The sequence below is a fragment of the Trachypithecus francoisi genome, unplaced genomic scaffold (genome assembly GCF_009764315.1).
Source record: "Trachypithecus francoisi isolate TF-2019V2 unplaced genomic scaffold, Tfra_2.0 Lachesis_group10, whole genome shotgun sequence".
Lineage (NCBI taxonomy): Eukaryota > Metazoa > Chordata > Mammalia > Primates > Cercopithecidae > Trachypithecus > Trachypithecus francoisi.
The window spans coordinates 82714995-82737267 of record NW_022681455.1 but is presented as its reverse complement, the minus strand read 5'-3'; the positions used below and the strand labels follow the sequence as shown (position 1 = coordinate 82737267).

General features: G+C 48.8%; 1 protein-coding gene across 2 annotated transcripts; it reads left to right on the top strand.

The window, feature by feature from the left end:
* The first annotated feature begins 17050 nt into the window (after positions 1–17050).
* Positions 17051–18934, top strand: NUPR1 (nuclear protein 1, transcriptional regulator). 2 transcript variants are annotated; one of them, XM_033218004.1, is made up of 3 exons: positions 17051–17471; positions 18126–18275; positions 18607–18934. In XM_033218004.1, exons 1-2 carry the CDS (start codon positions 17360–17362, stop codon positions 18260–18262), a joined length of 249 nt encoding a protein of 82 aa, XP_033073895.1. In that variant the 5' UTR covers positions 17051–17359; the 3' UTR covers positions 18263–18275; positions 18607–18934. The 2 variants fall into 2 exon arrangements, with proteins under 2 accessions (XP_033073895.1, XP_033073894.1); XM_033218003.1 differs by having other exon boundaries at positions 17211–17471; positions 18072–18275.
* The last annotated feature ends 3339 nt before the right edge of the window (positions 18935–22273 follow it).

Below are 22273 nucleotides of genomic sequence, written 5' to 3'. Positions count from 1 at the left end.
CTTCGAGACCAGCCTGACCCACATCGTGAAACCCCGTCTCTACTAAAAAATGCAGAAATTAGCCGGGCGTGGTGGTGGGTGCCTGCAATCCCAGCTACTTGGGAGGCTGAGGCTGGAGAATCGCTTGAATCCAGGAGGCGGAGGTTGTAGTGACCGGAGATTGCGCCATTGCACTCCAGCCTGGGTATCAAGAGGGAAACTCCATCTCAAAAAAAAACCAAAAACCAAAAAAAAAAAGCGACCTTTAGACCCAGAAATAGCACTTTTAGGGGGTCTTCTTAGGAAAGTATTAATGATATGGATGTGCAATGGACGCGTAGCCTCAATGGTATTTATCGAAATCCATCTTGTTATCTTATAATTTCTTACATAACCCTACAAATGTCTGTAATTATTTGTTGATTATTTGATAAACTTGCAAGTCCTATGAGATTAGGATCATCTTGTGTTCACCTGTGTATTCCTAGTACCTAGCACAGTGCCTGGCCATCACGTTTCTTTTTCTTTTTTTTCTCTTTGAGACAGGGTCTTGCTCTGTTGTCCAGGTCTGGCTCTGTTGTCCAGGTTGGAGTGCAGTGGTGCCATCAGGGCTTCTGAGTAGCTAGGACTACAAACGCACACCAGCACATTCTGCTGATTTTTAAATTTTTTTGGTAGAGATGGGGGTCTTGCTATGTTGCCTAGGCTGGTCTTGAGTTCCTGGGCTCAAACGATCCTCCTGCCTCAGCCTCCCAAAGTCATGGAATTACAGGCATGAACCACCATGCTCAGCCCTGTCAGTATTTTTCTGTTTATTAGAGAATCTCAGGCATTAGCACTGAAACTATTTTAATCCAAAAATTAATGCGTCATTTTTTTCCATCACACTTGCATTTTTTTCTGTGGGCTGCAGGTCAGTGAATGACATGCCCACCCACCCAGCAGCAGTTTCACTTACTTCTTTTTATGAAGGTTATGCTTCGAGGGATTTTGTAAATTTTGCATTTGTAAAGGTCTTAGGGGCTCTTTCTCCTGATTGTTAAATATCAGCCCAAGGCCAGGCGCGGTGACTCACCCCTGTAATCCTACCACTTTGGGAGGCCGAGGCAGGGGGATCACGAGGTCAGGAGTTTGAGACCAGCCTGGCCAATTTGGTGAAACCGTGTCTCTACTAAAAATACAGAAATTAGCCAGGTGTGGTGGCACGCACCTCCCACTACTTCTGTCGCCTTCCCTCTGTCTCTGTCTCTTTCTCTGCCCTACTCTCTTTCTCTGAATCTCTGTCTGTCTCTTTCCCTTTCCCCTTCCCCTATCTCTGTCGATGGATGGCAGAGGTTGCAATCACTCAGGAGGCAGAGGTTGCAATGAGCCAAGATTGCGCCACTGCACTCCAGTCTGGGCGACAGAGTAAGACTGTCTCAAAAAATAAAAAATAAAATAAATTTAAAAAATCAACCCTAGTCACTGATCGGGAGAGATTTGGAGGTCACAGTTGTTTTTAAAATTATTTTGGTTTCTGTTCTGTTTTAAAAAGGTATTAATTTCTGATTTTTCTACAATAAACATATATTGATTAACTTTTTAAAAAGTGTTTTAGAATGTTGTCCACATGTAAGGAATTGCTGTCTTCTCCACATCCGCATTTCTCAAAAGAATGATCTATACTCAGTTTTCATGTCCCGCCTCCTACTCAGTACAATGTCCTGAGCCAGCACCTGGGGGTTATCCCTGACATCACCTTTTGCCTCCCCTTCCTCATTCAATCCACCACGTCTGCAATATAAAAACGCATTTGTTGGGCACTTGCTATGCACCGGGTTCAAAATCCTTTACACTTACTCATTCATATAACACAATCCACCTACTTTTCATCTCTACCACATCTACCTTAGGCCAAGGTAGGGACACCTTCCCTAAACAACTACAAAGGCTTTCTGGTTTTGTTTTGTTTTGTTTTTTTGAGACGGAGTCTCACTCCGTTGCCCAGGCTGGACTGCAGTGGCGCAATCTGGGCTCACTACAAGCTCCGCCTCCTGGGTTCTCACCATTCTCCTGCCTCAGCCTCCCGAGTAGCTGGTACTACAGGTGCCTGCCACCATGCTGGCTAATTTTTTGTATTTTTAGTAGAGATGGGGTTTCACCGTGTTAGCCAGGATGGTCTCGATCTCCTGACCTTGTGATCCACCCGCCTCGGCCTCCCAAAGTGCTGGGATTACAGATGAGAGCCACCGTGCCTGGCCAAAGGCTTTTTGTTTTTTAATCGCTGGTACTAAGGTTGAGTTACTTATTTCTACTTAATGACATGCTTTGTCATTGGGCTCTGCATGGCCTATTTATTTGTTATATTTAAATTTATTTTGAGACAGTCTCTCTCTGTCACTCAGGCTGGAGTGCAATGGCACGATCTCAGCTTACTGCTACCTCTGCCTCCCAGGTTCAAGCGATTCTTGTGCCTCAGCCTCCCAAGTAGCTGGAATTACAGGCGCCCACCGCCACGCCCAGCTAATTTTTGTATTTTTAGTAGATATGGGGGTTTCACCATATTGGCCAGGGTGGTCTTGAACTCCTGACCTCAAATGATCCTCCCACCTTAGCCTCCCAAGGTGCTGGGATTACAGGTGTGAGCCACCGTGCCAGGCATTGTTTTATATATTTATGTCGTTTTAACCCTTTCCTCCTCTCCTCACCCCTTTGCCAAGTGTGTGGGAATGTCCTTGTAAAACGTGTTGTTTAGTGTGTGTGTGTATTTTCAATTTACCTAAATGGTATTGTGCTATAAACCTCATTGATTTCTTTTTCTACTCAGCCTTGTGCTTTCTTTCCCTTTTTAAATTTTTTTTGAGATGGAGTCTCAATCTTGTCACCCAGGCTGGAGTGCAATGACACGATCTCAGCTCACTGCAACCTCTGTCTCCCGGGTTCAAGCGATTCTCCTGCCTCAGCCTCCAGAGTAGCTGGGATTATAGACGTCCGCCACCACGCCCAGCTAATTTTTTGTATTTTTAGTAGAGACAGGGTTTCACCATGTTGGCTAAACTGGTCTCAAACTCCTGACCTCAGGTGATGCACTCACCTCAGCCTCCCAAAGTTGCTGGGATTACAGGCATGAGCCACCGTGCCAGGCCTCAGCCCTCTGCTTTCAACACCTGTTACTGTGTGCACACTTTACCTATGACTTACAGCAACTATGCAGTATTTCAAAGTGGGCACTCACATTTTAGTTATGATGGACCTGTAAGTTGCCGCCAGCTATTACTGGCTACCACAAACAATGCCACAGTGAACAACCTCATGCTCATTCCCTGTGGTCTATGTGAAGATTTCTCTGAGATGTATGCCCACTAGTGAGACTGAGCAATGCCGTCTTAAATGATCTCCCCTCATCTATTCTGGTCAGAGTGGCACATGCCTACAATCCCACTGCTTTGGGAGGCTGAGGCTAGAGGATCACTGAGGCCAAGAGTTCAAGGCAACAGTGAGCTATGATTGTGCCACTGTACTCCAGCCTGGAAAACATAGCAAGATCCTGTCTCTACAAAAAAATTCTTTTTAGTTAGCCAGGCATGGTGGCACGCACCTGTAGTCCCAGCTACTACTACTTAAATGGAGGCAGGAGGATCACTTGAGCCCAGGAATTCAAGACCAGCCTGGGTAACAGAGTGAGATCTTATCTCTACAAAAAATTTAAAAATCAGGCCAGGCAGGGTGGCTCATACCTGTAATCCCAACACTTTGGGAGGCCAAGGCAGGTGGATCACCTGAGGTCAGGAGTTCGAGAACAGCCTGGCCAACATGGTGAAACCCTGTCTGTACTAAAAATACAAAAATTAGCTGGGTGTGCTGGCACATGCCTGTAATCCCAGCTACTTGGTGAGGCTGAAGCAGGAGAATCGCTTGAACCCAAGAGGCGGAGGTTGCAGTGAGCTGAGATGGTGCCACTGCACTCCAGCCTCATTAAAAAAAAAAAAAATTAGCTGGGCACGGTGATGCTCGCCGGTAGTCCCAGCTACTCGGGAGGCTGAGGCAGGAGGATCGCTTGAACCCGAGAGGTGGAGGTTGCAGTGAGCTGAGATTGCACCACTGCGCTCCAGCCTGGGTGACAGAGCAAGACTCTGTCTCAAAGAAAAAAAAAAATCAGTCGAGTATGGTTGGGGGCAGGGAGGTGGGCCGGGAGGATCACTTGAGCCCAAGAGGTTGAGGCTGCAGTGAGCTGTGAATATGCCACTGCACTGCACTCCAACCTGGACAACAGAGTGAGACCATTTCTCAGAACACAGACACACACAGACACACACACACACACACACACACACAACACACACACACACACAGCTGTCTCAGGATCTGACCTCCCATGGCAAAGAGGAAATTGTAACTATTCACAATTTAATGGTTTTTGTCCCTGCTGCAGGCACATGTAGCCATATCATGACCAGAAGGTGGCATAGTATGCCTGCAATCCAAAGGGAAAAAGGAGATGAAATACATTAACTCTTAAATGTTGCCTTTTTTTCTGATCATAAAATAGATACACATTCTGCAAAAGTCCAATACTACAGAGATCTAGAGTCTATAATGGAGAAAGTAAAAATTATCCAGAACCCCAGTCTAGGATATAACCACTTTGGAGAGTTTGGTTCACATCTCATTGCCCCCCCTCCACTTTTATTTTCAATAATGAAAATAATTTTTCTGGCCGAGTGCAGTGGCTCATGCCTATAATCCCAGCACTTTGGGAGGCCGAGGCAGGGGGATCACCTGAGGTCGGGAGTTTGAGACCAGCCTGGCCAACATAGTGAAATCCGTCTCTACTAAAAATACAAAAAATAGCCAGGCGTGGTGGCCCGCACCTGTAATCTCAGCTACGCAGTACTTGGGAGGCTGATGCAGGAGAATTGCTTGAACCCAGGAGGCAGAGGCAGTGAGCCGAGATCGCACCACTGCACTCCAGCCTGGGAGACAGAGTGAGACTCCATCTCAAAAAAAAAAAAAAGAAAATAATTTTTTTTACAAAAATAGGAGCATAGATGTGCCGTTGCCAGGGGCAACAATGATGTCTGGGTTCGCTTCATTCTACATGGCATGGGGCATGGGGTAGGGAGCACGGCCCCTTGGCCTGAGGGGGAGAGTAGGGGACGGTGTCTGTGGCCCAGGGGTGGGTGGGGTGGGACAACGCACTGTTTGTAGGGCACCCTGTCTACACCCACACCGCTTCCCAGTGGAGCCGGCCCAGGTCCACCCATCGTGTTAGGGACAGGACACCAGGAAGACGCACTTGACCTGCAAGAAATTGAATACATCTTCCCTAAGAGGATGGACTGATGCTGCAGGCTAGATAAACCGCCAAGCAGAGCTCCAAGGTCCCCCTAACCAAGCCCTTGGATCCTCTTGACCTTCAGCAGAACTCCACTTTTGAAGCCCAGTACCCACCAAGCGGCACGATGAGCGTGCCTCCATCCAGGGGCGCTCAGGCAGAAAGTCAGCCAGAGCAGATGAAACCTGAATTGCTATCCCAATCAAAAAGCCTTCACCAAAAATTACAGTGCAGTGTTGCCCTCCCTGTTTTTTTGACATACACCTGGGCGTTAAAGACCCCTCCATGTTGACCCTGTGGGGCATGGGCCAGACAACCCAGTGGAGAAGATGACCAGGAACCTGAAAACCCAGAAGTTACAGCATTGGACATCAGATGTCAGTGGCCCCAGCTGCAAACACATTTGAGACTTGAGAATTTTCACTGGAGCTTAAATATCGTAAGTTTAGGACGGTAGACATTTTTATGGGTTTTTTTATAAGTATGATCTTGACTAATCAAACTGTCTATAAAAGAAATTGGTCCAGGTGCGGTGGCTCACACTTGTAATCCCAGCACTTTGGGAGGCCAAGGCGGGCGGATCACAAGGTCAGGAGATCGAGACCATCTGGCTAACACGGTGAAACCCCGTCTCTACTGAAAATACAAAAAATTAGCCAGGCGTGGTGGCAGGCACCTGTAGTCCCAGCTACTCGGGAGGCTGACTCAGGAGAATTGCTTGAACCCAGGAGGCGAAGCTTGCAGTGAGCCGAGTTCGCGCCACTGCACTGCAGCCTGGGTGACAGAGCGAGACACCGTCTCAAAAAAAAAAAAAAGAAAGAAAGAAAGTGAATGGGCTGAATCATTGGCTAATATGGGTACCTCAGGGTTTTCTTTTTTTTTTTTTTTTTTTAGACAGGGTCTTGCTTTGTCATCCAGGCTGGAGTGCAATAGCACAATCTCAGCTTGCTGCAACCTCTGCCTCCCCGGCTCAAGCGATCCTCCCTCCTCAGCCTCCCAAGTAGCTGGGACTACGGGTACATACCACCATGCCTAGCTAATTTTTGCTTTTTGTGTGTGGTGGGTTTTTTTTTTTTTCCTTTTTCTTTTTTTTTTTTAGACAGAGGCTTGCTCTGTCGCCCAGGATGGAGTGCAATGGCACGATCTCGGCTCACTGCAACCTCTGCCTCCTGGGGTTCAAGTGATTCTCCTTCCTCAGCCTCTTGAGTAGCTGAGATTACAGGCACCTACCACCATGCTGGGCTAGTTTTTGTAGTTTTAGTAGAGACAGGGGTTTCACCATGTTGCCCAGACTGGTCTGGAACTCCTGACCTCAAGTGATCTGCCTGCCTCAGCCTCCCAAAGTGTGGGGATTACAGGTATGAGCCACCACTCCCAGTCTTAATTTTTGTATTTTTTGTGTAGACGAGGTCTTGCCATGCGGCCCAGGCTGGTCTCAAACTGCTAGGCTCAACCAATCTGCCCTCCTCAGCCTCCCAAGGTGCTGAGATTACAGCGTGAGCCACCATGCCTGCCCTCGTTTTTTTTTTTAACAGTACTAAGGTAAGGAGGAGTCCCTAGGAGCAGTTCGCAGTGGCAGGGAGGCATATTTTATTACTGACATTGTTGGGAATTGATAGTGATAATAAAAGGCAGAATGATTTGGATGAGTTTAATGATTAAGTTCTTTTTTTTTCTTTTTGAGACGGAGTCTCGCTCTGTCGCCCAGGCTGGAGGGCAGTGACCGGATCTTGGCTCACTGCAAGCTCTGCCTCCCGGGTTTACGCCATTCTCCTGCCTCAGCCTCCCGAGTAGCTGGGACTACAGGCGCCCGCCACCTCGCCCAGCTAGTTTTTTGTATTTTTTAGTAGAGACGGGGTTTCACCGTGTTAGCCAGGATGGTCTCGATCTCCTGACCTCGTGATCCGCCCGTCTCGGCCTCCCAAAGTGCTGGGATTACAGGCTTGAGCCACTGCGCCCGGCCATGATTAAGTTCTTTACAGACAGCCTGGACCAGGGTGGGGGACTGCTCCCACTGCCCTGTCCCAAAATGCTCCCTTAAAATTCTTTCCAGATGTTTAAGAGCTTTATGGCATGACCCAATTGCTATAAACATTTTAGCTTGAAGGAAAATCTAAACTATGAAGTAACTGTTTCTTTAAAGATATATTTTAAGCAAGAGGGTTTGGAAAAATCTTTATGTCTACACCTGGTAAGCACAAGCCATGCATATTCCCCTTTTCTTTCCTTCTTTTAAAAAAAAATTTTTTTTTTAAATTTTGTTTTGAGACAGGATCTCACTCTGTTGCTCAGGCTGGAGAGCAGAAGCACAATCACCGCTCACTGCAGCTGTGACCTCCCCAGCCTCAGGTGATCCTCTGGTGTCAGCCATCTGAGTAGCTGGGACCACAGGCATGAGCCACCACACCTGGTTAACTTTTGTGTTTTCTGTAGAGATGGGAATTTCGCCATGTTGCCCAGCCTGGTCTCGAACTCCTAGGGTCAAGCCATTCACCTGCCTTTGACTCACAAATTGCAGGGATTACAACACTAGGTCCAGCTGTTTCCTTTTTTTGTGTGCAAGAGTATTGATATATGTGCTGAATCATCACATACTTGTCAATAGACCTAGAGAGACAGGAAGTTTTTTTGTTGTTGTGTTTTTGTTTATTTTTGAGACAGAGTCTTGCTCTGTCACTCACGCTTGAGTGCAGTGGCTCATTGCAACCTCCACCTCCTGGGCTCAGACCAATCTCCTGCCTCAGCCTCCCGAGCAGCTGGGATTACAGGCATGCACCACCACATTCGGCTAATTTTTGTAATTATAGTAGAGACAGGGTTTCACCATGTTGGCCAGGCTGCTCTTAAACTCCTGATCTCAGGTGATCCGCCCGCCACAGCCTCCCAAAGTGCTGGGATTACAGTCGTGAGCCACCACGTCTGGCCGACACGAAGTATTTTGAAAACAGTACCGAACTGGGAGTCAGGAAGCTATTGTCCCCTAAATTCAGGACTAAAATTCCCTTGTACTCCAAATCCTTTGGTTAACTAAATGCACTGTGTCCTCTCTCACCTTGGCCTTCCTGGGACACTGTTCCCTGACCTCCTAATATGACTTCTTTTATTCTTTCCAGGTCTGAAAGCTCAAACATGACCTTCTCTGGGAGATCCCAAGCCTAGATTAGGTACGCATTGCAGCTTGAACATGTTTTTCTCATTACTCATTAAGCTGTATGATAATGTCCTGCTCGTCGCGCATTGTCATCCACTCTGCTGCGAACTCCTTGACAATAGGTACTGTGTTTTGTTTACTTTATTTTTATTTTTTAGAGATAGAGTTTCACTCTGATGCCCATGCTGGAGTGCAGTGGTGTGATCATGGCTCAAACTCCTGGCCTCAAGTCATCTTCCCACCTTAGCCTCCCAAGTAGCTGGGACTAGGAGCGTACCACTGCACCCAGCTATTAATAATTTATTTTTTGGCTGGACACAGTGGCTTGTGCCTGTAATCCCAGCACTTTGGGAGGCTGAGGCAGGTGGATCACCTGAGGTCAAGAGTTCGAGACCAGCCTGACCAATATGGTGAAACCTCGTCTCTACTAAAAATACAAAAATTAGCTGGGCACCATGGCGGACGCCTGTAATCCCAGCTACTTGGGAGGCTGAAGTCGGAGAACTGCTTGAACCCGGGAGGCAGAGGTTGCAGTGAGCTGAGATCCTGCCACTGCTCCCCAGCCTGGGTGAGAGTGAGACTCCATCTCAAAAAAAAAAAATTATTTTTCATTTTTTGTTGAGACAAGGTCTTGCTTTGTTGCCTAGGCTGATCTGAAACTCCTGGCCTCAAGTAGTCCTCCCACCTCGACCTCCCAAATGCTGGGATTACAGGAAAGAGCCACTGCGCCTGGCCCAAGTTTATATTTATTATTTTTATTTTTTGAGATGGAGTTTCACTCTTGTTGCCCAGGCTGGAGTGTGATGGCGCCATCTCGGCTTACTGCAACCTTCACCTCCCGAGTTCAAGTGATTCTTCTGCCTCAGCCTCTTAAGTAGCTGGGATTACAGGTGCCTGCTACCACGCTGGCTAATTTTTTGTATTTTTAGTAGAGACCGGGTTTCACCATGTTGGCCACCCTAGTCTCGAACTCCTGACCTCAGGTGATCCACCCGCCTCGGCCTCTCAAAGTGCTGGGATTACAGGCATGAGCCACCGCGCCCAGCCCCATGTTTAGTTTTATAGCCTCAGCACCAAGCCAGTGCCTGGCACATCATTAGTACCCTAAACATTTGTAGACTAGAGAATGCATGCCTCTCTGGTCTTTACTTTCCTCTTCTGTTAAATGGGATCGGATTTGCTGATCTCTCAAAAGACATCAGTAATATAATTTATTATTCTAGATTTTTCCATTCTCTCTCTTTCTTCCTTTCCTTCCTTTCTCCTTCCTTCTTTTCTCTTTCTTTCCTTCTCTCTCCTTCCTTCCTTCTCCTTTCTTCCTTTCTCCCTTTCCTCCTTTCCTCTCCTTTCCTCCTTTCCTCTCCTTTCTTTTCCTTCTTCTTCTTCTTTTCTTTTTTTTCAGACGGAGTTTCACTCTTGTTGCCCAGGCTGGAGTGCAATGGCGCAATTTCAGCTCACTGTAACCTCCACCTCCAGGACTCAAGCAATTCTCCGCCCTCAGCCTCCCAAGTAGCTGGGATTACAGCCATGTGCCACCAAGCCCAGCTAATTTTGTATTTTTAGTAGAGATGGGGTTTCACCATGTTAGTCGAGCTGATCTCGAACTGTTGACCTCAGGTGATCCACACGCCTTGGCCTCCCAAAGTGCTGGCATTACAGGCATGAGCCACCGCATCTGGCCTTATTCTAGATTTTTCTACTACTGTGTTTTATCTGGCTATCTGTCTATTTTAGTTGTCAGGAGAAAAGTGTCACACCTCTATTATGGTGAAAACTGTGTATTACTCATAGTTATCTATATATTTAATGCAAAAATATAATTTGTAGTGTACATGATGTTCTGCAACCTGTGTTTTTCATTAACAATGTATTATGGACAACTTCCTCATCAGAGATAGAGATACAGACTCTCTCTAAAGAGTATTGAATGGCTAGTGTTTCACAGAAGGAAACTGATCAGTCACCTACTGATGGACATTTAGGTTGTTTCCCATTTTTTGTTTTTTTAGAGACAGCGTTTTGCTCTGTCGCCCAGGCTGGAGTGCAATAGCACCATCATGGCTCAAGCAATCCTCCTGCCTCATCCTCCTGAGTAGCTGGGATTACAGGTACACACCACCATGCCAGGCCTTTTTTTTTTTTTTAAGAGATGGGGTCTCGCTATGTTGCCCAGGCTGGGTTTCCTGTTTTTCACTACTGCAAAGAAGTGAACTTCCTTGTACCTGCCTCTTTACTCACCGCTTGGAGGATATTTGTAGGAGAGACTCCTGAAAGTGGAACTGCAATATGAGGGGGATATGAGCATTTCAAAATCTTATCAATGTTGCCAAACCACCCATTAAAGACAGCATCCAGCCAGGTGTGGTGGCTCATGCCCGTAATCCCAGCACTTTGGGAGGCTGAGGTGGGCGGATCACCTGAAGTTAGGAGTTTGAAACCAGCCTGACCAACATGGTGAAACCCTGTCTCTACCAAAAATACAAAAATTAGCTAGGCATCATGGCATCTGCCTATAATCCCAGCTACTAGGGAGACTGAGGCAAGAGAATCGCTTGAACACAGGAAGTGGAGGTTGCAGTGAGCCGAGATTGAGCCATTGCACTCTAGCCTGGGCAACAAGAGCGAAACTCTGTCTCAAAAAATAAAAAATAAAAAATAAAAAAATAAGACAGCATCCATTGACATTTAAAACGATGATATCACACAGCCAAGAAAACATCCAAATGCAGCTGCGAGATTTGACATTTTTATCTGGAATGGGGCTGTGAGATCATATGGATATATTTTGTTTAATTTCATTTAGATTTCTTGTGTCCTCTTGGAACACAGCAATGTCCAATCCGCCTTAATTACATATCCTGCCTTTAGCCTAGGAAGCTTCTGTTCCTTTGAGCTAGTGACTTTGCACATCCCTCAGGCTATCCAACAGAGAGGAAGTCTCGCTCTGTTGCCCAGGCTGGAGTGCGGTGGTGTGATCACGGCTCACTATAGCTTCAACCTCCCAGGCTCAAGTCATCCTTCTGCCTAAGCCTCCTGAGTACTTGGAGCTACAGGCATGCACCACCCTGCCTGGCTAATTTTTGGATTTTTTTTTTTTTTTTGTAAAGATGAGATCTTGCTACATTGCCCAGGCTGGTCTTGAATTCCTGGGCTCAAGCAATCCTCCTGCCTTAGCCTCCCAAAGTGCTGGGCCTTTGCACCTGGCCCACAAACAGCCATTCTTATTCAAACTTTGCCTCCAGGCCTGGCGTGGTGGCTCATGCCTGTAATCCCAGCAATTTGGGAGCCCAAAGTAAGAGGATCACTTTACCCCAGGAGTTCCAGACCAGTCTCGGCAACACAGGGAGACCTCATCTCTACAAAAAATAAAATTAGCTGGGCATGGCGGTGCATGCCTAAAGTCCCAGCTACTTGGGAGGCTGAGGTGGGAGGATCCCTTGAGCCCTAGGGGTCGAGGCTGCAGTGAGCAAGATTGCTTCACTGTATTCAGCCTGGACAACAGAGTGAGAACCTGTCTCAAAAATAAACAAACAGGCCGGGCGCGATGGTTCATGCCTGTAATCCTAGCACTTTGGGAAGCCGAGGCGGGCGGATGACTTGAGGTCAGGAGTTCGAAATCAGTCTGGCCAACATGATGAAACCCTGTCTCTACTAAAAATACAAAAATTAGCTGGGTGTAGTGGTGCATGCCTGTGATCCCAGCTACTCAGGAGGCTGAGACAGGAGAATCACTTGAACCCGGGATACAGAGGTTGCAGTGAGCCAAGATCGCGCCACTGCGCTCTAGCCTGCGTGACAGAGCAAGACTCCGTCTCAAAAAAAAAAAGAAAAGAAAATTAAAATTAAAAAAATAAATAAATAAATAATTTAAAAATAAAGGAATTAGAAAACAAGCTTCACCTCCTCCAGGAAGTGTGCCTTCATCTCCCTGTCTCCAGAGAGGTTAGGCGCCCTCCTGGGAGCTCTGCGTTTACTCCAGGATGATGACGCTGCATTGTCATGGGTGTGCCTAGCAGCGTCACGAAGGTATCACCCTAAGCAGGAGGAAAATCAACTTCCTCGTGGCAGATTTTACATGTACCTGGAGGCTTGAGGTTGGGAAAATGAGACCGTCCCTGTAAACCTCATGAAATTAATCAGAGAACAGAGAGGAGAAATGGAAACAAGCCAGGCTTGCAGCACACCCAGCGTTGACCATGAGGTCAGCTGCCCCTGATCTGCTTCCTCTTAGTTGTCTGGTGCCTGCTGTTCTAGAATCATGTAGACCTGGTTACAAGATCATAGTTCCCCTTAACTGCACTATAGATAGCAACTTGAACATTATGAACATTAAATGTTCCTTTTGAGAAATTCCTTCAGGTCCTGTGTGCCAGTGAAGCGACTGATTCTGCCAACCTGAAGAACCCCACCAGGAGCTGACTCCCCAAAAATGTCTTTTTCACATCGTGATGATTTCATCTCCCTTGCTATTACCAGTGACCCCAATTTTCAAGCCCCTCACCCTCCATAATCCCCTTAAAAGCCCCATCCCAGAATTTCCTGGGGAGATGCATTTGCAGGTCTCCTCCCATCCCCTCACACAGTGCCCTGTGATCATGAAACTCTCTCTACAGCATCCCTGCTGTCCAGTGTAATAGGTCTGTGACAGGGAAGCGGGCATACAAATCTATTGGTCCTGTAACAAAAAGCACACCTCTATTTTTCCCATGGAGCCATGTCTAGAGCCATGCAGGTCCATGCCAGATGGATTCCAGCAGTTCTCTCTCTCTCTCTCTCGCTCTCTCGCTCGCTCTCTCTCTCTCGCTCTCTCTCTCTCGCTTTGTCGCCCAGGCTGGAGTGCAGTGGCGCGATCTCGACTCACTGCAAGCTCCGCCTCCCGGGTTCAGAACATTCTCCGGCCTCAGCCTCCCCAGCAGCTGGGACTACAGGTGCCCACCACCATGCCCGGCTAATTTTTTTTTTTGAGATGGAGTCTCGCTCTGTCGCCCAGGCTGGAGTGTAGTGGCCGGATCTCAGCTCACTGCAAGCTCCGCCTCCCAGGTTTACGCCATTCTCCTGCCTCAGCCTCCCGAGTAGCTGGGACTACAGGCGCCCACCATCTCGCCCGGCTAGTTATTTTTTTTTTTTGTATTTTAGTAGAGACGGGGTTTCACCGTGTTAGCCAGGATGGTCTCGATCTCCTGACCTCGTGATCCGCCCGTCTCGGCCTCCCAAAGTGCTGGGATTACAGGCTTGAGCTACCGCGCCTGGCCTAATTTTTGTATTTTTCGTAGAGATGGGATTTCACCATGTTGGCCAGGCTGGTCTCGAACTCCTGACCTCAGGTGACCCACCCAACTTCGTCGGCCTCCCAAAGTGTTGGGATTACAGGCGTGAGCCACCATGCACCGCCTCCTTCTCTCTTGTAGGCTTCCTTCTTCCAGCACCTGCAAGATCAAGGCCAGGGAGACCTCCTTCCCTGGCTCCATCTGGGAGAATCACAGTGTTTCTGTGGTCCCCTCTGAGGCTAGAATTGGCCTCTCAGTTCCTGCATTGCAGAGCAGGTGGAAGCTGAACAAGCAACACTGATCTTAGCCAAGCCTTGTGTATTCAACTAGACATTTACTGAGCTCAGACTGAGTGCCAGGCATTGAGAATACAATATGTCAGGCAAGATTCCTGCCCCAAGAATAACGATAATTAAAATAGCAAACATTTATTGCACACTGATTATCTTCTAGGCACTGCACTAAGCCTTTTTTTTTTTTTTTTTTTTTGAGATCAAGTCTCACTCTGTCATCCAGGCTGGAGTGCAGTGGCGCGATGTCGGCTCACCGCTACCTCTGCCTCCTGGGTTCAAGCGATTCTCCTGCCTCAGCCTCCTGAGTAGCTGGGATTACAGGCACACACCACCACGCCTAGCTACTTTTTGTACTTTTAGTAGAGACAGAGATTCACCGTCTTGGCTAGGCTGCTTTCAAACTCCTGATCTCATGATCCACCCACCTCGGCCTCCCAAAGTGCTGGGATTACAGGTGTGAGCCACCGTGCCCGGCCCCGGCCTTCTTTTCTTTTTCTTTTTGGAGTGCAGTGGCACGATCATAGCTCACTGCAGCCTTGAACTCCTGGCCTCAAGTGATCCTTCCACCTCACCCTCTCAAAACAGTGGGATTGCAGGTGTGCCTCACCTTACCCAGCCTAGGTGCCATTAACTCCATTGTATAGATGAGTAAACAAACATGGAGGCTAGGCTTGTCTAAGGGCACACAGCTAACTAGAGGGTAGAACCAAGCTTTAGACCCGGGAAGCCCTGTTCCAGAGCTTACTCCTTTAACCATTTACTAAACTAAACCAACGGTTGCATGCCAGTGGGGACAAACAATGGAGAAGTAAACAATAAAAAAGATACTGGCCGGGTGGCTCACGCCTGTAATTCCAGCACTTTGGGAGGCCAAGGCGGGCGGATCACCTGAGGTCACGAGTTCAAGACCAGCCCGGCCAACATGGTAAAACCCCGTCTCTGCTGAAAGTATAAAAATTAGCCAGGTGTGGTGGCACATGCCTGTAATTCCAGCTACTTGGGAGGTTGAGGCAGGAGAATCACTTGAACCCTGGAGGTAGAGGTTGCAGTGAGCCGAGATCACACCACTGCACTCCAGCCTGGCGACAGAGCAAGACTCCGTCTCAAAAAAAAAAAAAAAAAAACCAACCAACCAACCAAACAAACAAAAAAAGACGGAGTCTTGCTCTATTGCCTAAGCTGGCGTTGAACTCCCAGTTTCTTTTTTTTTTTTTTTGAGACGGAGTCTCACTCTGTGGCCCAGGCTGGAGTGCAGTGGCCGGATCTCAGCTCACTGCAAGCTCCGCCTCCCGGGTTTACGCCATTCTCTCGCCTCAGCCTCCCGAGTAGCTGGGACTACAGGCGCCTGCCATCTCGCCCGGCTAATTTTTTGTATATTTTAGTAGAGACGGGGTTTCACCGTGTTAGCCAGGATGGTCTCGATCTCCTGACCTCGTGATCCGCCCGTCTCGGCCTCCCAAAGTGCTGGGATTACAGGCTTGAGCCACCGCGCCCGGCCTGAACTCCCAGTTTCAAGCAATCTTCCCAGCTTACCCTCCCAGAGCCCTGGAATTACAGGCATGAGCTACCGTACTAGGCCGATCTTTGCTTGATTTAATATTATTTTCCTCTTTCTCTGATCACCTGGTCTGTTATTATTGCCCCAACCTTGTTTTCGTTCAAGTATCCTGTCTTCACTTTCATTTCCTGGGTGTTACGGAACTCATACATCATCCAAATCTGGGAAAACAAAGGCTACATTCAATTCCAGCTCAGGCAAGGGAGAAACACAAGCAGAAGTTCAGCTTTTTGTGTTTTTGTTTTTGTTTTCAGACACAGTCTCTTTGTGTCGCTGAGGCTGGAGTGTAGTGGCTCCATCTTGGCTCACTGCAACCTCTGCCTCCCAGGTTCAAGCGATTCTCCGCCTGAGTAGCTGGGACTACCGGCACTTGCCACCACGCCCGGCTAATTTTTTTATTTTTAGTAGAGATGGGATTTCGCCATGTTGGCCAAGCTGGTCTTGAACCCCTAACTTCAGGTGATCCACCCACCTTGTGGATCTCCCAGAGTGCTGGGACTACAGGCATGAGCCACTGCGCTTGACCTCATGTCTTCTGCCTCAGTATAATCCATATTTTGAAATACATGTTATTGTATAATAATTTGTTTTTGAGACAGGGTCTCCCTCTGTCACCAGGCACTGTGGCAAGTGTCTTTCAAACGTTATCTCATTGATCCTCTCCCCAACTCTAGGAGGAAGATACAATTATTATCATCCTTGTTTTACAGAATTGGAAACCAAGGCACAGAGAGGTGAAGGGACTCGCCCAAGGTCACACGGAAAGTGGTGGGTCAGGGGATTGAACCGAGGGCATCTGGCTCCAGACCCTGAATTCTCCAACCCTCTGCCACCCTCCTCCTAGGTGAGGGAGATTACATTACTGGGGACCCTGTTTCAGGATATTAAGGGGTTTTCCAAGATGTTTCTTATGAAAAAAAAAAGGGGGGGTATGGCTAATGCCCATAATCCCAGCATTTTGGGAGGCTGAGGCAGGCAGATCACTTGAGGTCAGGAGTTCGAGACCAGCCTGGCCAACATGGTGAAACCCCATCTCTACTAAAAATACAAAAATTAGCCAGGTGTGGTGGCAGGTGCCTATAATCCCAGCTACTCGGGAGGCTGAGCCAGGAGAATTGCTTAAACCCAGGAGGGGGAGGTTGCAGTGAGCCGAGATCATACCACTGCACTCCAGACAGGCGACACAGACTCTATCTCAAAAAAAAAAAAAAAAAAAGAGGAAAGAAACAAGATATTGAGTGTGACTGGGTGGAAGCCGCTGACTTGTCCCTGGCACAGGTGTGCTGATATCCCCTCCCCCTCCTTCCTCACGTCCTGCATCTCAGCGAGAATTGGCGTGCTGGGGTTAGCTGTGTGGCCATCATCCCAGGCCCAGGTGAAGCCCTCGATCAGGTTAGGCCATGATCCCAAGGAGTGTTTAAGCCCAGATCCTGCCTCTTCCCTGCTTTCTGCCGAGAAGCGGGACCTCCTCTACGGAAAACATCCAGCTGGGCGAGCCTGGGAGGCAGGAGGTGAGTGCGGCCAGACTCAGGGACCAACTCTTCCCGTCTCATGACTGTGTTTACTGGCCTGGATTTTGAGAAGGGGCCAGATTGCATCAGACAGGGCCTGATGGGCTGGAGCCAGACGATGGGCTGGAGCCAGACTGTGGTCTGAGGAGGAGACACAGCCTTATAAGCTGAGGGAGTGGACTGGGAGTGGAGAGGTACGGGGGCCAGGAAAGCAGAGAAAGACAAAGAAGAAGACAGGCAGGGAGGTTAGGAGAAGAAGACAGGCAGGGAGGACAAGCCAGGCACGATGGCCACCTTCCCACCAGCAACCAGTGCCCCCCAGCAGCCCCCAGGCCCAGAGGACGAGGACCCCAGCCTGGATGAATCTGACCTCTACAGCCTGGCCCATTCCTACCTGGGTAAGGCCCACTCAGCCATCTCCACGGTCCTTCCTCCTCTCCCGAAATCAGGACCCCTCCATGGACTTCCCACCCTCTCCTTTCCTCTCCTCTCCTTTCCTTTCCTCTTCGTTTCTTTCTTCCTTTTTTTTTTTTTTTTTTTTTGAGAGAGTCACTCTGTCACCCAGGCTGGAGTGCAGTGGTGTGATCACAACTCACCACAGCCCCAAACTCCTGGGCTCGAGTGATCCTCCTGCTTCAGTCTCCCAAGTAGCTGGAACTTCAGGTATGCACCACCTGTAGTGGTGAGGTGGGGTCTCACTATGTTGCCCAGGCTGATCTCGAATTCCTGGGCTCAAGCAGTTCTCCTGTCTTGGCCTCCCAAAGCACTGAGATTACAGGAGTGAGCCACCCTGCCCAGCCCACTCACCCTTTTCTAGCCAGCCTGTTCCTTGGACCCTCATGTCACCCCTGTCTAGTCCCTTATCCCAAGAGTGCTGTGTTACTCAGCCTGGGACCTCACACACATTTGGGGTCCCACATTCCACAGAGGGGAAGCAGCAGGCTTCCCCCTGCTCTTCCCATCCCCGCAGCTCCAACCCCCTGCCTCTCCTCTGACAGGGCCTCTCATCGTGCCTTTGCCCACTTCACCTCTGACTCCTGCCTTGGTTACAGGAGGTGGAGGCCGGAAAGGTCGCACCAAGAGAGAAGCTGCTGCCAACACCAACCGCCCCAGCCCTGGCGGGCACGAGAGGAAACTGGTGACCAAGCTGCAGAATTCAGAGAGGAAGAAGCGAGGGGCACGACGCTGAGACAGAGCTGGAGGTAAGGAGTTGGTGGGGCCCAGAGAGCTCAAGGTGGCGCCTCTGCCATGAAGGACAGCCGGAAGGTGCGCGGTTGGATGGGGAGGAGGGATCAGACAACTGTTGTCTCAATGCAGAATAAAATGAGACACACGTTTGACTGTTTTCTAGCGGCCAGAGCAAAGGGGAACACAGAACCTTTCCAATTGGAGGGAAATTTGACTTACAGAGACAGAAACTGAGGCTGGGGAGGGTGGGTCCTTCCCTGTAGTCACAAATCAAGTAAGTGGGAGAGGCAGAATTAGAACCCAGATCTCTGTCCCTTTCATCACCTGCTTTTCCTCGCCCCGCAGATGAGGCCGAGCCATGGACACTACACCCAGCAATGGAGACAGGACTGTGGAGGAAGGAAGAACCAAGAGAGGATCCAGGCCAGCTTGCCACAGCCCCCACCCCTAGGACTTATCCCCGCTGACTGAGTCTCTGAGGGGCTACAAGGAAAGCACCTCCAACCCCAGCAAAAGTGCAAGATGGGGAGTGAGAGGAAGGGAATGGAGGGGCAGAGCCAGGAAGATACTCCCAGAAAAGAAAGCTACAGAAGAAACTGGGGCTCCTCTAGGGCGGCAGCAACAATAAATAGACGCGCACAGCAGCCACAGCTTGGGTGTGTTTTCACCCTTGCTCTTTCTGTGTTTTGTCCGGGCACGTGTGTGCCTGCCTGTGCCTGCACATGCATGATCCCGGGAGAGCATCTTTGATGTGTATTAGTGTTTGGTATATGTATCTGGGGCAGGGAGTATTCCTGCTCTTACATGGGTCTACGCTGTGAATGTGGCTTTTGGTTCGTTTGTTTCTGCTTGCATATATTTTAGTGCATACATTTCTGTGGGCTCCTACGTAGTGGAAAACAATTTCTTCTGCTTTTTTGCGATACTACCCATGAAACACGGCCCTCCCCAGCGCCTGTTTTTGTTGATTATGTCCTGTTCATAGACGGGAATGCTACTTATGGATACCATCTAAAAGATGGAGAAAACTGAGATTTAAAATATTAAAGGCCAGGGCCAGGCGCAGTGGCTCATGTCTGTAATCCCAACACTTTGGGAGGCTGAGGCAGGCAGATCACAAGGTCAGGAGTTTGAGATTAGCCTGACCAACATGGCAAAACCCCGTCTCTACTAAAAATACCAAAAATTAACCAAGCATGGTGGTGCACGCCTGTAATCCCGGCTACTCAGGAGGCTGAGGCAGTAGAATCACTTGAACCCGGGAGGTAGAAGTTGCAGTGAGCCGAGATCGTGCCATTGCACCCCAGCCTGGGTGACAGAAGGAGACTCTGTCTCCAAAAAAAAAAAAAAAAAAAACTAAAGTGCAGGAGCAGTGGCTCATGCCTGTAATCACAGCACTTTAGGAGGCTGAGGTGGGAGGATCACCTGAGACTAGGAGTTCGAGACCAGCCTGAGCATCATAGTAAGACCTCATCTCTACACATTTTTTTTTTTTTTTTTTTTTTTGATACAGAGTCTCACTCTGTTGCTCAGGCTAGAGTGCAGTGGCGTGATCTCGGCTCACTGCAACCTCTGCCTCCTGGGTTCAAGCCACTCTCCTGCCTCAGCCTCCTGAGTAGCTGGGACTACAGGCACCTGCCATCACGCCAGGCTAATTTTTGTATTTTTAGTAGAAACGGGATTTCACTATGTTGGCCAGGATAGTCTCAATCTCCTGACTTTGTGATCTACCCGCCTCAGCCTCCCAAGGTGCTGGGATTACGGGTGTGAGCCACCACGCCCAGGCAATTTTTGTATTTTTAGTAGAGATGGGGTTTCACCATGTTGGCCAGGCTGATCTCTAACTCCTGACCTCCAATGATCTGCCAACCTCAGCCTCCCAGCCTTTGGGAGGCCAAGGAGGGAGGATTGCTTGAGGCCAGGAGTTTAAGACCAGTCTGGGCAACATATCAAGACTCTGTCTCTACAAAAATTTAAAAATTAGCAAAGCATGGTGGCTCATGCCTGTAGTCCTAGCTGCTCACAGGCTGAAGGTGGAGGATCCCTTGAACCCAGGAATTGGAGGCGGCAGTGAGCCATGATGGTGCCACTGCACTCCAGTGTGAGCAACAGAGTGAAACTGTGTATTGAAAAAGAGCGAGAGAGAGAGAGACAGAGAAAGAAAGAAAGAGGCCGGGCGCGGTGGCTCAAGCCTGTAATCCCAGCACTTTGGGAGGCCGAGACGGGCGGATCACGAGGTCAGGAGATCGAGACCATTCTGGCTAACACGGTGAAACCCCGTCTCTACTAAAAAAAATACAAAAAACTAGCCGGGCGAGGTGGTGGGCGCCTGTAATCCCAGCTACTCCGGGGGCTGAGGCAGGAGAATGGCGTGAACCCGGGAGGCAGAGATTGCAGTGAGCCAAGATCGCGCCACTGCACTCCAGCCTGGGCGACAGAGCGAGACTCCGTCTCAAAAAAAAAAAAAGGATAAAAAAAAAAGAGAAAGAAGGAAGAAAGGAAGAAAGGAAGGAAGGAAAGAAGAAAGGAAGAAAGGAAGAAAGGAAAGGAAAGGAAGGAAGGAAGGAAGGAAGGAAGGAAGGAAGGAGAGAATGGGCACGGTGGCTCACACCTGTAATCCCAGCACTTTGGTTTGGGAGGCCCAGGCAGGCAGATCACCTGAGGTCGGTAGTTTGAGATCAGCCTGACCAACATGGAGAAACCCTGTCTCTACTAAAAATACAAAAGTAGCTGAACGCGGTGGCGCATGCCTGTAATCCCAGCTACTTGGGAGGCTGAGGCAGGAGAATTGCTTGAACCCAAGAGGCAGAAGTTGTGGTGAGCCGAGATCATGCATTGCACTCCAGCCTGGGCAACAAGAGCAAAACTCCATCTCAAAAAAAAAAGAGAGAGAGAGACAGAGAGAGAGAAGGAGGGAAAAAAAGAGGAAGGAAGGGAGGGAGGGAAGGAAATACTGAGGGATTTGCCCTTGCTCACTCAGGGCTCATATTCAGGGATCTTATTGTCTTCAGATGTGAGGTGGGTCCCCAGGCCAAAGGGGGCTGTGGGACAGGGTTCTGGGAAGTGAGATGGGGGAGGGAGATTCTTATCCAGTGCTATGTCTCAGGACCAGAGTTGCAGAAAAATATGGGGCAAACAAGAAGTGTGGTTGGAGCTGAGATGATTTATTGATTGAGATACAGGTTTGGGTTGCTGTTATGAAGAATCAAAACAGGATAGAAAGGTACTCCTCTCTTACTTAGCCCCAAGTCCTCCTGGGTTCAAATAGAAGCTCCATTGTGTTGAGGAGTCCAGCTGTTTTTACTCATTGTTCTGCCACACCCAAAACATGGCTTCCAGTTTGAGGCCCAAAATAGCTACTACAAGACCTGCCATCATATTTGCATATCAGCCTGTGGAAACAGAGTGTGCAAGAGACAGAGGAGGCCACACCTCTTCAATTTTAGGGCATAACTTAAAAGTAGAACACATCACATCTGCTGGGAATGTGGTTACAGGGCCACACCCAACTACAAGAGAGGTTGGGAAATGTAGCATTTAGCTACTTAGACACGTGGTAGCCAAAACTTGGGCAATGGCAGCGTTTTATGATGAAAGGAAACCAGAGAGAGTGAATGCAGGAAGAAGCTAGCAAGAAACATTGCCCACACGCAGACTCAACAGATGTTGGGGGAGAAAACTCTGAGACTGGGCCCCGGGCAGAGCCCGTTTCCTTTTCGCCTGTCCCTTTCACGTAAGTCCCACACTGCAGAACTTGGAGTCAGTGGTTCTTGGGGACCCAAGGACATTCACAGAGGACCGAGGTACCTGATAGAGCAGGAACAGATGCACGTCAGACTACGACCAGCTTGAACCGTTGGGGACCTGTATCCATCCGCTTCCCTTGAGTCCAGCCTAATCACAGTCATAGAATGAATCCATGACCGGAAAGGACATTTAAAGACCTCTGGCCCAACTCTCCCCACTCAACAGTGGGTATTGCTTGTTTGAATACCACTTATGGAGGGGAAAC

What these genes read in the sequence shown, in the direction of transcription:
- NUPR1 (XM_033218003.1), top strand. Translation starts at nt 17,360, where the DNA reads ATGGCCACCTTCCCACCAGCAACCAGTGCCCCCCAGCAGCCCCCAGGC. An exon ending in CCTGGCCCATTCCTACCTGG is followed by an intron (nt 17,472 to 18,071) that starts GTAAGGCCCACT and finishes CTCCTCTGACAG; the next exon opens with GGCCTCTCATCGTGCCTTTG.